This window comes from Colletotrichum acutatum, assembly GCF_030867785.1.
Source record: "Colletotrichum acutatum strain CBS 112980 chromosome Unknown BDZ83scaffold_141, whole genome shotgun sequence".
Classification (NCBI taxonomy): Eukaryota; Fungi; Ascomycota; class Sordariomycetes; order Glomerellales; family Glomerellaceae; genus Colletotrichum; species Colletotrichum acutatum.
Window position 1 is genome coordinate 58924 of NW_026849135.1, and position 14289 is coordinate 73212.

Consider the following 14289-nt stretch of genomic DNA (forward strand, 5'->3'; position numbering starts at 1 on the left):
TTATGTTCCTAGTCAACGCTTCTCAAAAGTACACGTGGGTAGTTAGTCGCATCGACATATACCACGAGCGATCACCTAGATGTACGCCGTTGCGGATAACCTTTGGAGGTTGACCTGTGCTTGTACCCGGTAAGTATCCACAGCACCACGGGCTAGGGACAGGGTTAAGGCAAATCATCTCCGCTTCCACGAGCATCGTCAAATCAGCGTATCTGAGGGCTTGCCCTGACACCTTCAGCTTCATACTCACAGAATCGAGCTGCCGACGTCAACAATCACAGGTTCTTCAACTGTGAGACCATGGAAGGGTGGCCGAGTTGGTTATGGCGCCAGGTTAAGGTCAGCTTAACATCTGTTTCCTGGTGGGGCAACCCGCGCGAGTTCGAGTCTCGTCCCTTTCATTTACCTTTTGCTCTATAGCTTGATGATGTCGCAAATCACTCTTTTGGTCTTCTAAGGTACTACGTAAGAGCTCGTCGTGACCGTTGAGGACTGGGAGCTCAGTATGTGCCTGATGATCGTTTGCCAACGGCCCGTATAAAGAAGTCCATACGTAACGTGGAAGAATCACCTATCTAGCCGTGTGTGGCTTGCTGGAAAGACGGTGTGGTCGTACCGGTAGGTGAGAACGTGGTGAGACATCTGATCTCATCTCAAGCTTAAAAGCGCCTCACCTCGGTGAAGAAATTTAGAGTTGTCGGTCAACCAGAAATGCCGCGGTGCTTATCCCATTTACGTCAGGCGGCACGAGCGTGGCAGTGCAAGCTGCTGATCGGATCGCGTTAGTGTTAAGACAGATCGAGTCAGGGGACATGTGTAGATAAACCCCTCACTGGGAGGCAGCCCGAGCGCATAACTACATGCGACATTTGAACATCTTTTTTTGAACAAGTCGACAACATGCAGACCACTGACCTTTAACACGACAGCTTGGGACAAACTCGGGGAGCTGCATAGGCTAAGTTTGTGGGTGGCTGGGCAACCAGGAAACATCACGGGTAGAGAAGAGGGCGTCCCGTACGACCTTAGTGTGACGGAGCACTGCAAACAAGACGGTTCCTCATCATTGCAACCCCCCCAACGTCAGATGGAAGAAGGAGAGGGCCCCCGAACCCCGGATTTGATTGACTGGACTCGACCGCTGTCACCATGGGGTGACGGGGATTCGATTACGCGTGCCGCGAATGCCAACGACGAGCCCGATCTAGAGGCAGAGCAGCATGTCTCTGTCAGCGCCACCGCCAGCGTGAGCGTGAGCACTGAGGTGCCACCCTCCGTGTATTTTACGATACACCGGTAAGTTTGCGTGCTTTTGCTGCCCTCATATCGGAACACCCGTAGCTGATGGAGAAAAAAAAAACACAGAATCAGGCGACTTGTACTTGCAAGCATTGGTATGAGTAGCCGTAAATTCAATTGCCGCTTTTTACTAACAATAATTCTAGATGACCCTTACACCCTAGATCAGCTCCGCGAGCCTAGGATGAACTCATTGGTGGTCCGACCTCTGGTAGATCGCCTATACGATCCTGACGACCCGACTGTCGGTATGTTTATTGCTTATAAACTTTGATCTAGCCAAGACGGCAAAGCTGATCCGTAAAAGTGTACTGCCTCCTCGCCAATCGGATTCAGTTTCTCAGACAACACATTAGCACCGCTCATCATACTGTGAATGTTGCGCGCGCGACTCTCTGCGAACTTGTCGCAAGCCGAGTGCTACGTCGATATCACGAAGACCACCCAGGCCAAATAGGCCTCCTCATCTTGGCACATATTCTTGTCGAAGGGTTTGACCCATTCCAAGGCGCCCCTGAGGAAGTTGAGAGCGAATGCAGGCAAGCCCAGTGGCCTATTCAGCGCCGAGACGGTCATGAAAGAAAGCTCACGACTTTGGAGTTGGCCATCATTTCCGAAAGCAAACTCTTTCTGAGTTCTTCAGCCTGTCAAAGGCTCGTCGACGCGGTTTGGCAAGGGGTCGTCACTTATACCCCCCTGTCGTTTGTCGACATCCTCCCAGATCACTTTGAGTATGCCTCGGTTTCGCTCTATGAGCCGCATAGAGCACCATTACTAGATGACAGACGCCTCATCGTGCCGTGGATCAGACAGGTGACTGAGCTGTTCCAGTTCGTCACTCTCGTCGTCCTGTATCTCTTGACAATGGTATACCGGAGTAGCTCTACGGTCAGTGGATGGGAATGTTTGTTTGCTGTCTACACGGCCGGTTGGACTCTCAACGAGTTCGCAGCAATTATTGAGCATGGCTGGGCTGTCCACTCCCAGACTCTGTGGTCCTTTCTTGATATCACGTTCAGCTTCATCTTCAGCTGCTACATCTTCGCTCGGGTATATGACGTCTTGGCATATGGCGGCGTCATCGCTGACGGCTACGGGGTGCACATTCTATGCTTGGCAGCTCCTGTACTACTAACCCGCGTGGCCTTTACGATCATGCCGGATAACATTGTTTTTATCGCCATGCACGCCATGATGAAGGATTTCACCCACCTAACCTTCATCTCAATCTGGTGCTTTATGGGCTTCTTCCTGTCCCTGCAATGGCTGATAGGTAGCAACGAAACGGCCACCAACGGAAGCGGTCAACCTGCCTTGAACTGGTACGATACCTGCAAGTGGCTCATCTGGACGTGGTTCGGCTTAGATGGTACTGGGATTGACCGCTCTGATGAGTTCCACCCCATTCTGGGGCCAGCTCTGATGATTGCATTTGCATTTCTTGGCAATATTCTCTTCCTCACGATCCTGGTCGCGCTGTTGAGTAATACCTTCTCAAAGCTCATCGCCGACGCGCCTGCCGAGATCCAATTTCGACGAGCTGTACTCACCTTCGCCGGTGTGAAGAGCGACTCAATTTTCGCATACCCCCCACCGTTCAATCTGATGGCCATGGCCATCCTCCTCCCACTCAAGTCTGTTCTCAGCCCGCGATCGTTTCATGATCTCAACATCTCTGTCATCCGAACATTGAATGCGCCGGCGCTCCTCATCATTAGCGCTCTGGAACGTCGCCGTCTCGTTCACCCCCGTCGCGCACGGTCGCAGTCTTTGCTGAACTGGAGCTTCAGTGGGTTCAACCCGCACGGAGACATTCAGGCCGTTTTCAAGGTGGAGCCGCCGCCGGGGGTGGAGCGAGAGCTGGAGGAGTTGGATAACCTGAGCGATGTCGGCTTCGCGGAGAGTGAGCTCGGGTCGCGAGTATCGTGGGATATGAATAGATCAAGATCACGGCGGAGAATGGCGAGGAGAAGGCGGCCTGGGAGAATGGTGTCTCCCATTAGTGTGGTGTTCCCGTTGCCGAGTGTCCAACGGGCCGGGACAAACGAGTTTGAGCCGTTGTCCGGATCGCCTGCCAGGCCGTAGTTCCGTCAAATGGTCAGTCACGGCACCCAGAACACCGACACATATTAAATGTGACGTGGCCTGGTTTGGGAACGGGGAGATAGGACTACAGCGGCCCCGGACAGAAACTGGCGATAACCCCCTGCGCGTCGGGGCCGGGGAAGGGATTACCAAAAGGAGATTTATTTGCATGCTGCAGGCTAGAATCGTTGGTTGGCTAGACCAGAGCCTCAATACGAAAAGTACAAAACCCGCGGATATTGAATGTCTGTCGTGGAAGAGCTAAGCGCTTGTAGTTGGTCTCGATTGACCGCCTCTAATAGAGTTTGCGATTGGAAATTGCCATTTCTTTGTCTTTGCTGTTCAGGTAAACAATTTTCACTCAAGCGACGGTTGACAACGCAGCCCAGGTTGTTTATTCTCAGGGGCTGATCCGGTAAACTACTACGCAAACTCAAAGGCCGTGAGTACTATAATCGAGTCAACTCCACGTCGATCTGTTTGTGCAAATTGAGGGGAGTTTCAGATAGTATCCACCAGCTGCCGGTCTGTCCGCCAAGGCATTTTTGAATACATAGTGATGGTGATGCTATCCCTGAAAGGATTAGAAAACATTGCCATCCCTTGGTAGTGATAATCAAATAGACTTTGCAAACTGGTTCGACTGCGCATTTCCGAGAATCTGCGCGGCGGGCGGCCGCACCACACGCCTTCCGCAGGGCAAACCGAGCTCGGAGAAAACCTGCCCAACGTTTAAATAGCCAAAACCTTGCTGAGAGGTTTCTGTTTGCGAGCATTGAACCGAGCTGCAGAGCAATGCATTTTGGGCTTAGTTTCAGTACCTGCGCGGTGAACAACACGAGGGGTAAAATCGAAAGCAACTTCTTTGTGTTGCTGTTCACCGTCGAAGACTCGAAGCGAGGCGGTAAATCTCAAAAACGTGGCGCAACACTAGAGCCTTTACCCGCGGACGTCCACCAATAAAGAAATAATTTTGGAGCTTGGCCACCTCCTTATGGCTTGACTCGTGATCCCCCCCTCACGATTAGTTAGCCAAGAGCCGCAGCGAGCCCCGGGAGGAAAGGAAACTAAATAAGGGTGCTTGGCAACATCCCAGTGACACGGGAGACGCTATTGGAGGAATGTTCGATCTGAAGTCTCCGTCCTGCACTCCGCATGCAAGCCCTTCCCTGCACCAAGTGCCGTGGTCCCGCTGGTGTAATTGGATGTAACCCTATCGAAGGCCTTCAGATGAACGCAATCGACCAGAGCGCAAGGACGAGGTCTTTGGGAAGAACATCAGACCAGGGAAGAGGTATCTGACCCAGAGCTTCGGTTCAGGGTTTCCTAGAGGTGCTTGGTGAATAAATACACTGCGCCTTCCCCATGTCTTGACGTTACAGCGTCGCTGCCCACTCTATTCTGTCTTTACCTTCTCATATACACTCATTCATCATGGTTGCGTTTCTCCAACTTCTTACATTCGCCGTAGCGGTTGTCGCAGCTCCGGCCGAGGTTTCCCTCGACGTCGGCCTCGGCGGCAAGAACTGCGATGGCAAGTTCGCCAGAACTCGCCCTTCTTCCAAGTCGCTGGTCGTCGATGCTTCCGGCAAGCAACCTAACAGCTACCCCACGCTTAATGGCGCCGTCGCCGCACTGAAGAACGTCACCGACGAGCAGAGCATCTTCATCATGCCCGGCACCTACACCGAGCAGGTCCGCATCCCTAACTACCTCGGCAACCTCGTCATCCAGGGATATACTTGCGACTCCCGCGACTACGCCGACAACCAGGCCACCCTCACGAACAACCTCTCCCGCACCATGGCCAACCTCACCAGCAACGACCAGACCGCAACCCTCCGCCTCTGGGGAGACAACATCAAGATCTACAACCTCAACATTGCCAATACCTTTGGTCAGGCCGACAAGAATGGCATGGCTCTGGCTGTCAGCGCACAGAAGACCAACCTCGGCTTCTACGCTTGCAAGATCACCGGATACCAGGACACCGTCTACGCCAACGAGGGCAGACAGATCTACGCCAAGACCCTCATCAATGGCGCCGTCGACTTCATCTTTGGCCTGCGCGCCGCCGCCTGGTTCGAGAAGTGCGACATCCAGACTATTGGAAAAGGCTACATCACCGCCAACGGCCGCGACGCAGCCAACAACACTTCCTTCTACGTCTTCAACAAGGCCAACATCACTGGCACCAGCGGAACGGCCTCCGTCACCCTCGGTCGTCCCTGGAGACCGTTCTCCCGTGTTGTCTTCCAGCACAGCGAGATGAGCGATGTCGTTGCGCCTGTTGGCTGGTCTATCTGGGACAAGTCGCAGAGCACGGAGAATGTCTACTTCAAGGAGTTCGAGAACACGGGTCCCGGTGCGGCAGGTATCAGGGCCAACTTCAGCTCCACGCTTACCAAGGCTGTTCAGGACGTCGAGCTTCTTGGCGAAGGATTCAAGAAGGAATGGTGGGTTGACGCTTCGTACTTGTAAACAGAAGTTCTTCTTTTAATAGCAAAGCATGCTTTATTATACCAAAAGTTTAGTTCGCCTGAGATAGACTACTACTACCTATTCCAATGTCAAAGCGCCGACGGGCATAGTTCTCATTGTCACTTATCCATACTTAATCTACACACAATTAGTGATGGGTATGTGCCTATTACGCCAGGAAGCGTTGGGCGTCTAGGCGCTGAACTTCGTGGTAGGTGTATTTGCCAAAAATGACATCTTTGTGTTCTTCGTCAAGAGTACCTGTCACAGAAGACGGGCATAGCTGAGTTGCTTTCTCTGGATCCGATGAGGATGAAGACAGCATCACCGGCCAACGGGTTCGTGGCCACACGTTCGCACGGCCATACTAATGGTAATCCTCGGTTACAGTCAAAGCTTCATGTCAGTCTCCAGCTTGTGCTTACAGGTCGCCATTTTTCCTTTCAAATACACTACTTGTCTTCTGCATTATTATTCGTATCTCCCGCCAGTGTCTTCATGTTCGTACAAGTCGCCGGTGCCGCTGGTTTGCTCCCTTTCTGAGCGTCAAACTTGGTTTCAGGCGTCTTGTTGGGCTCGTTTTATATCACAAATTCCAAGGAAGGCCGGAAGTCCCTCACCATGGCACGTAAAACTTAGGGCTTGCACTTTGACTAGACCGGGTACGACCACTGTGATCAAATACGATAGAATTGCTAATGTTATAGCATTCACAGGCAGTTTACCTTAATTGCTTAGTTGGGCATAGTGCTCCCATCACATCATGTGAGGGCATCTGCAGACACGAGCGTCAAAAGCCATTGTTCGCACGTTGATGCGGAGCGCTTTGGATAAGAGAACTAATGCATAATCCCGAGTCTCCGGCCCATGCCGATGTCAGGCAACAGAATTCATGACAAAAACCTACCAGATACGGACATCTTCAAATAAGCAATCGGACTCCAATACGAAAGTCCCTCCGAGGATCCATCGTTGAGGCCTTACAAGGCTAAAGCAGATAGGGTCTCCGCAGATGCGGTGGGGCGATGTAAGCATATTATGGAAAGGCACGAGCCGTGATCCGAATGACCCCAAACAGTTCGACATGTTATTTGTGAAGTTCGTGGTGTCCGTAATGCATAACACGGACGCTTTCGCCCCAGAAAGCTGGGCCGTGGCATAAGACTCACGTTTGGCTTACCTGAGTTCAAGAAATCAAAAACGTTGTTGTTTTTCGGAAGAGATTCGAAGCTCTGTAGTTGAACTTGACTCTATCATGTTGATAACTTCATCGTGTTGATAGTAAGGAAGAGCTCGGCAGTCTTTGCGGCAAGATGATCGAGGTCAAACTCCTTGCCAAGATCATCAGAGGGTCTCGTATTGGCCCACCGGGAAGGAATGCGTCGAAAGTCCTTGTCAGGTTTAAATCCTTCCGGTCAGATGGAGAAAATGGGACCTGATCTCAGACCCGGCTAATCGGCATGCGGGGCAGGTTCACGCCGCAACGGGGCACTTGCCCGAATGATCAGCGGGCATCGATCGAAAGAAGCCCATTGAAATGTTTTAATACTTAGTGTCCGGGGGTTCTCGGTGACAACTGCAGTGGCAACATCCTTAGGGCTGCAAATTGCCTTCGGCGAAGAGATCCGCACGTTACCTACATACGATGATGGACATACTCCTATCTTGGCGCCATGTTGAGTGGGTCTCTCAGATTGAAGCTGACGATTGTGAGTTCAAACCTGCCAATATCCAGTCAATGCATTTAGCAAAGGCTGGTAACTGATAGTGCCCCAGGGCTATTTCTTACAAGCCTCATCACAACGCTCTACCTGCTCTACGTTTCTTGCACAAGTGGCGTGCGATTCAAGAAAATCGGTCAGTTCACTCGCGACTCTCGCCAAAGATTGTGTCAACCGAAGCTGATCTGTCACCAGTCGGATGGGTCTTTCTTGGGTTTGTAGAGTCAATGGTCCTGTTCATCAGGGGTAATCGCGAAGGCCTAGACTTAGCAGGCAAGCAACGGTTATTGTTTCTGTGGGCTGCTCAACTGTTCACTTGTTTCGTCCTCTTCTTGTGGTCATTGCAGGACTCGAGCTTGGAACTGGACGAATCCCTGAAGAAAGGATGAGCAACAGGTTGTGAGATCTTCAAGCTTATCAATCGGTTAAGCCAGATTCTGGCACAATTAAAGGCTGAGATGGCTTCGGTCTTGGTGAACGACGTTGATGCCGAGATAGAACGTAATAGCAGGCTTCGGAGCCCGGTCGACATTCGAATCATAAGCTTGCAATGACCCCTTGGCATGGCACCATGAAGCCGATTGGGGCGTACTAAAAGATCCGCGCGTGACTAATGCGACTCGCTTCATACTGTGAGAGTTTTCGTGGAAATCTGATCATTTTAGACCCAGTTCTCTAAGGATCATATTGGAGACTGCTGCGAAGTTCATGGTTCTAGTGGACCAGTGCAGCTTCTTATCGCCGTAGGAGCCCTCTGGGCCCGAAGCAGAGTTTACGTTCTCATAAGAACTTCGCGGATCTTACAACGAGAAGGGAAATCCCCATCCGGATTACCTGTCAGCCCGGTGTTGTACGGCAAATCGGCAATCTTCCTGGAGGGGCCAGATTTGCCTAATTCAACGTTAAATCGGGCCCCTATGTGGTCAGCGTCAGCGGCTAGACGGCAGCATCCGACGACTTTTCGGCGGGGAAACATGGATTGTCTTCCGACTTTAAGCAAGTAGGATTCCTACTCGCCCTTGCAGGTTTCTCCGCTAATGGTAAGCATGCAGGTTGTTTTCTGTGACTGCCTGGAGGTGTGGGACTTACACCGCGAGACTTGAGAAGGATCGTCTTGGTATTGAATTTGTGAGCTGATACGATACGGATGGAACTCTGGTATAGCTATGAGCTGCTTAAGAGATTATAAAAGCAATAGCCAAGTCCATGAGTTCCGATTTTCCTCCTAAGACAGACACTTACAAAGTCAAGACTCTCACGATAATCTCTCTATCTTGACACCACCTCAAAATGTTCTTTCTCTCAATTCTCGCAACTCTTCTGGGCAGCGCTATCGCCCACCCTGTGGTTAGCGATGTCACAGCTCTGGAGGTTCGTGAGGTCGGTATGAGCCCAGTCTCGCCCCTTACCGCCCGTGCAGAGTGCTCAACTCTCTCGACCGTCATTGAACAGATCGGCACCAGCAGTGAGGTCGCTGTGTATGCTACCACCGGTGGACTCACTGCTCTGTACGTTTGCAGACGTATCAATGGACGTGAATGCGACACTCTCGCCAGCGCCATCGCTGCCGGTGTTGCAAGTATCTTCCTGATCCTGCAGAGATCTGGTGCCATCTCCGCCCGCGATGGCAGCGCTGAGTCCCTCGTCGACTTCCTCACTAGGGAGCTTGTCGCTGACGGCTCTACCTTCGAGTCAATCACCGACGCAACTCCTCACCTCCTCTCTCGCTACGACTCTGACGAGCGCACCCCTCAGTCCGTCGCCAGTGTTCACGGTCTCAACTTTCTCAACACCACTTTGAACCTGGACGTCTACGACTTTGGCGACGGCGAGGGTCACATCTATCTTCCCTTCGATGAGGAGCAGGAGCCTATTACCAAGCGCATGGAGAAGCGTGCCTCTGCTCCTGGCTTTAAGATTGCTTACACCACCCGTCTCCAATCCAAGCTCACTCGCGCCCACCAAATTGAGATTTCCCAGCGTCTTGCCACCTACTGGAATACCCGTGCTAGCTGCTGCAGTCTTCACGATCTCATTGGCTTCGTCAAGACTGACCACACTGCCAACTTTTACTATCGAATCATCCCTGAGACCGTTAACTTTGGCCTCAACTACGAGTCTGTTGACATTTGTGGTGGCATGGCTGGCTACTTGTAAGAGAGAATGGCTCACGGTCTATTGCGAGTTTTCTTGTTGTAGGGGTTCAATTGCCCTGATAGACGGTGGAATTTTCACTAGATGTATGAAACTTGGGACACAATACTTGGCGGAACTTTGGCTATTATATTTGAGAGTGGCAAAAGCTGTTACAAGGTACTCTTCAATTTCGCAATATGATGTACTTACACCACAACTCGATGTGTTTTTATCTGAGAAGAAACACATTGAATCAATTTGGTCATCGGGATTTGGAGCATTGTTGTTGCAGTAGACGTAATCACATAATAACCAGATTCTATTTCTATTACTGTGTATATCCACATGTGAATGGTTTCTAGGTAGAGCGAAAATTTGAGAAGGAATGGATTCGGATGTATTGATTCTACCCAGCAGTTCATGGGATAGATGGTCCGGATATATTTCGCAACAATCCTTGTTATTTACAGTTGTGAACCTGACACTGGTATTACATACAAAACGGTATTATAATAATGCATAGTGAATGACACCTGCCTGCATCTCCAATTATGTGACTGGGTACGTTTTCTCAACTACCACCCCGCATGGGTAGTTGTCTTTTCCAACCTGACTTCCAGCAATGTTCATCAGTGTATTCCACAGACTCGTGCATACGGGGAGGGAAAAGAAACCGGGTGTCTGGACGCCCCCCGTCCACATGAGCTGATCCAAGCCCCCGGCACTGTCGTCCAGGGAGACGGTGTAGCCATTTCGATTCCCGTTATTCAGATAGCCGCCGTATGAGCTGATAACAATATCTTCCAAGGTAATACCACCCCAATTCTTGCCGTCGAGCACGTCGTGGGTGGCACCCGCCATCAGCTGGAAGGGTGGGTCAGAGTCTGGGAGACCAGGCGTATCAGCTTGCACGTCGACTCGGTAGGTCCCGACGGTCAGGACGTAGAACTGATTGCCGTTCCAGCATACACCAGCTTTGTCATGTGTCTCTTGCGTCATGTAGGGGTTCAGAGTGTTGGGCATGGTGCTCGAACACGCATCACCGGTTTTCCTACAGGTCAATGTCTGTTAGCCATGCTTTTCGGTTGACTCGTGTGGAACCAGTGGCATAAGTAACGCCTTGGTGGAATATCAACTAACAGCACAAAAGGCGTGTAAGCAGCAGGCGCTACTTGCCACGCAATGGGAACCATCTGTCCGAACATGATGGTCTCAACCACGTTTACCATGCCGGAGAGATTAATGTCGACCGGCAGCGTGTTCATCATGCCGTCTCTGATGAAAGACTCAAGCATGCCTATGGTGGTGCTGTTCGACCCGGAGAAGATCTCAGACAAGTAGTCCTCTTGCGTCTTCTTCCATACGTCGAACAAGGCACCCATCGCAGAGGTCAAATCATTTTGCACGCTCGCAGAGTCTTTGGCACTATTCCGCAAAAATGAGTTGACTGACTTTGACGGGTATGCATAACACAGAACTTACGATTTTGTGTTGTCTTTGCCTAGAGCAAACGAGGCGGATATAGCGCTGTTGAATGTATCTTTCGCGAACCCGAAATTATTGCCCGCAAATATCGCGGCATCCTTGATGACTTTCAAAAACCATATTAGCTCATTGTTCACAACAAGAGTTCAGCTAGGCATACCTATATTCCACAAGCCAGCTGATGCCATGCCGATGCCAAATGCCATCACATCCATTATAGTTTTAATGAGAGTTGACTGATCATCTGCTTTCAGCTGAGGAGCGAACGTAGATGTGAAATCTCCCATGGCGGCAGATATGCTCAGCTGCGCATCTTGGAGTGCCTCGTGGTATTTTTGGTACACCTTGCCGTCAACGTGTTAGCCGACTCGATCCTTCAAGATTGGAGTTTTGGGTGCGTCTTACATCGTGTAGTTTGGAGAAGGAGTTGAGGAGAAGGAATCTGTGTACATTATCAGGTCAGAATCTTCTCAGGAAGACTTCAGTCCGAATTGATGCAGACTGGACTTACCCTGCTGGGTGCTTTGTATCAGCACATTGAACCGTTGTTGAGCATGGTGTGTTGACAGGATCTTGGCAATCCCAACCTTCCGGTCCACCGTAAAAGTCGCTGATGAAAGCCGGAAACTTGAGCTGGGCTGAAGTTGTTCCTGGTTTGTAGGCTTGCCATGCAGCAACAGCTTCATTCCACGAAGTATTCGTGTCAGCTGATGCCCACCGGACGTTAGCTAGAACCTTTGCGTCGGTGATGTTGGCGTCGGAGCATGTAGTTTGCTCCCATTTATCAGTACGCGTCCAGAGAGTGGCAGGAATGGCATGGGCGTTGGACGCCAGAAGAAGGAAGGCTAAGTTGCGCATCGTATTGTTTGATGTAGTAGTGAATGTGGCGATGTTGTGAAACAAAGAGTTCTTGTTGCGTTCCTGGAGAGTCTAGATAGTAATAGGCTTGCTGATGATAAGAGTTGATTGACCCCTTTGTGGTTCCGCAAAAAGGCTCGACCAACTCTGAGTCGTGAAGTACCAAGGCGCTTCCATAATTGTAGGCAGAAAATCCTCCCACGTGTAAGCTGGCTTGCACGGTATTGGTGTCGCCTGGGGACAATAATGGGCCAGGCGAACCTGTGGGTGGCTTCGAGATTCCCATGGTGACACTTTGATCACTTGAAGGTCAGTGACAGTCTTTTTGAAATATGATTTGGGACGAAACAAGCTTTTAATATAACAGAGTTATTCACCTTACCTAGCAGGCGCGCAGCACTTTTTCTGAACTGAGTCATTGCCGTAAATGATCGCGGGAGGAATTTCAAGCACGTGGGCCCGTAAGTGGTCAACATAACAAAGATCTTGGGCAAACAGCAAATTTTCTGCCCTTTGCTCTCATTATAGTACGAAATGTCGGCATGGCTGGCCCCAACAGCCCCGGTGCTTTGCTCCTTCGCGAATCACACAGCGCGTCTGTAGGGACCTTTTAGCATTGCGAGTACCCAGTCGCCATTCCAGGCTTTCCGATATCTGATGTGTCAATAAGCAGGAGTCTTAGCTTTCCTAGTCGAAAGCATCTCCTGATTTCTATTACCTCGTCGACTGGCTGCAAGTGTTCTACTTGAAGACAAAGAACAGAGTTTCCAAACAACGGCTTGGAGTTATCTTTGAGAACCTGAACTCCCGCATCTCCCTTTGAAAAGCGACCTCAGGTGTAAGAGCCAATAGTTATCACCCACGATGGCCCTCAAACAGTAAGTATACCAGTCTTCAGCTTCACGTCACCACTGGACTGACAGTAGTTAGGCTCGCTGCCCTCTTCTTTTGTCTGTTTTACGGCCAAGTTGTTATAGCTTCAGGTTGTAATCAAATACACTGTCAGGTTTCTGTATGCGCCCCGAATGCAGACGAGGCGTACAACGTGGCGAGCCTTGGTCTCGTTGCAATCATGGGACCCGACTGCGCAAGCTGGCAAGTGAATTCGCCCGTGAGCGGAGGCCAAGGTGTGTGCGCAAGTGGTCTTCAGACATTCACTGGTGCTTTCGATATCTGGCGCGGCTGGAACGCGATGGGCGGCGATTACTCTGCTACTTTCGCACAATGGGGGAACTTTTTGGGCGCTACTTGCACTGGCGGCAAGACTGTCTCATGCGATCCAAAGTCAGGACAGTATCCTAATCCTGTCACTGGAAAGTGTCAAACTCAGCAATGGTAAGTTGCAAACAGGAAAAATTGCGAGAATATTCGGTTTGGTCGAGCTAACAAGGCGGCAGTGTTATCGACAAAAGTTGCTAGGCACAAGACCCGTACCGGATTCGAGATACCAAGTACCCTAGATTACTGAATAGTGTGTTCTTTTACTTGAGCTTTCGATGGTCGAGACGTGTAAAGATACACCTTCTCGGCTACCATCTGGCACGTTTCAATAGCGCGTTGTTCAATATTGAGTTGGCAGGTTGGAAAAATTCCAATAATTGAGAGCAGTTTCGGCTTCTCGATGAGCGAGTCTCCAAATCTCTGGTCACTTTCCCACTGAAAATCACGTGTGTTTATGACCTCCAATGACTCGAAGTCTCTTCTTGATGGCGATGAAGACGACATACATGTGTACATATGGGCATTGATCTATATCAGGGCTCAGGAAATCCCTGCCCAGCTATGTGACCAGCTTTCGGTAATATTGAGCGAGATGATGAGCGAACGCGTATCCAATCTCAAAAACGACGCTGCCCGTAGTGGGTTTGAATGTCCTCAGGCATTATTTCAAACGATTGCACGATACTATGAAGGCGGCCGCATGGCACTGATTTTAGCTTGAGTCGGGGCATTGCGTAAGCTCCTGTCGGAAGGTTTGACAGGTAGTGACCTTCAGTTGAAGAAGGATGGATAAATGGAAGCCATTTCCAAAACTCTGCGCAATAAACGTCACTTACGGTGCTCCGCATGACTCTCGATATAGCCAGCTGCGCCGTGGGTAAAAGACGCAGTAGGTGACATCAACTTGACTCCGCACGACGTTGAGTTGAATCTTTACTCACCATCCTACATGCAAAGCAGTGACCGAGTTATAAAGTTTCTTGCATATACAGGACGCAGGTCG

General features: G+C 50.5%; 6 protein-coding genes and 1 non-coding gene across 7 annotated transcripts; 6 read left to right on the top strand and 1 right to left on the bottom strand.

The window, feature by feature from the left end:
- Positions 1 to 302: 302 nt before the first annotated feature.
- Positions 303 to 401, top strand: BDZ83DRAFT_t279. The gene has a single exon. It is a non-coding gene; the product is annotated as a tRNA-Leu (tRNA).
- Positions 402 to 1087: 686 nt separating this feature from the next.
- On the top strand, positions 1088 to 3384 carry BDZ83DRAFT_589562 (nonselective cation channel; the record flags this gene model as incomplete). The annotated part of the gene is made up of 4 exons (XM_060506244.1): positions 1088 to 1296; positions 1366 to 1394; positions 1446 to 1547; positions 1607 to 3384. 4 exons carry the CDS (start codon positions 1088 to 1090, stop codon positions 3382 to 3384), a joined length of 2118 nt encoding a protein of 705 aa, XP_060359614.1.
- Positions 3385 to 4587: 1203 nt separating this feature from the next.
- On the top strand, positions 4588 to 5865 carry BDZ83DRAFT_709757 (pectinesterase; the record flags this gene model as incomplete). The annotated part of the gene is made up of 1 exon (XM_060511576.1): positions 4588 to 5865. Exon 1 carries the CDS (start codon positions 4819 to 4821, stop codon positions 5863 to 5865), a length of 1047 nt encoding a protein of 348 aa, XP_060359615.1. The 5' UTR covers positions 4588 to 4818.
- A 1565-nt stretch (positions 5866 to 7430) lies between these two features.
- Positions 7431 to 8156, top strand: BDZ83DRAFT_637899 (uncharacterized protein). The gene is made up of 3 exons (XM_060509334.1): positions 7431 to 7574; positions 7642 to 7722; positions 7782 to 8156. The coding sequence occupies exons 1-3, from the start codon at positions 7511 to 7513 to the stop codon at positions 7973 to 7975; spliced, it is 339 nt and encodes a 112-aa protein (XP_060359616.1). The 5' UTR covers positions 7431 to 7510; the 3' UTR covers positions 7976 to 8156.
- A 299-nt stretch (positions 8157 to 8455) lies between these two features.
- BDZ83DRAFT_734772 (uncharacterized protein) lies at positions 8456 to 10092 on the top strand. The gene is made up of 2 exons (XM_060512954.1): positions 8456 to 8586; positions 8639 to 10092. Exon 2 carries the CDS (start codon positions 8877 to 8879, stop codon positions 9741 to 9743), a length of 867 nt encoding a protein of 288 aa, XP_060359617.1. The 5' UTR covers positions 8456 to 8586; positions 8639 to 8876; the 3' UTR covers positions 9744 to 10092.
- A 179-nt stretch (positions 10093 to 10271) lies between these two features.
- Positions 10272 to 12065, bottom strand: BDZ83DRAFT_756870 (uncharacterized protein; the record flags this gene model as incomplete). The annotated part of the gene is made up of 6 exons (XM_060514814.1): positions 10272 to 10773; positions 10863 to 11147; positions 11205 to 11313; positions 11368 to 11551; positions 11613 to 11649; positions 11719 to 12065. The coding sequence occupies 6 exons, from the start codon at positions 12063 to 12065 to the stop codon at positions 10272 to 10274; spliced, it is 1464 nt and encodes a 487-aa protein (XP_060359618.1).
- Positions 12066 to 12929: 864 nt separating this feature from the next.
- On the top strand, positions 12930 to 14007 carry BDZ83DRAFT_656396 (uncharacterized protein; the record flags this gene model as incomplete). Its single annotated transcript, XM_060510873.1, is given in 3 exon segments — positions 12930 to 12943; positions 12957 to 13400; positions 13926 to 14007. The coding sequence occupies 3 exon segments, from the start codon at positions 12930 to 12932 to the stop codon at positions 14005 to 14007; spliced, it is 540 nt and encodes a 179-aa protein (XP_060359619.1).
- Positions 14008 to 14289: the final 282 nt, after the last annotated feature.

Coding starts and splice junctions, on each gene's coding strand:
- BDZ83DRAFT_637899 (XM_060509334.1), top strand. CDS start 7,511: ATGATGGACATACTCCTATCTTGGCGCCATGTTGAGTGGGTCTCTCAG. Junction 7,575..7,641: donor TCAGATTGAAGCTGACGATT/GTGAGTTCAAAC, acceptor ATAGTGCCCCAG/GGCTATTTCTTACAAGCCTC. Junction 7,723..7,781: donor CGTGCGATTCAAGAAAATCG/GTCAGTTCACTC, acceptor ATCTGTCACCAG/TCGGATGGGTCTTTCTTGGG.
- BDZ83DRAFT_734772 (XM_060512954.1), top strand. CDS start 8,877: ATGTTCTTTCTCTCAATTCTCGCAACTCTTCTGGGCAGCGCTATCGCC.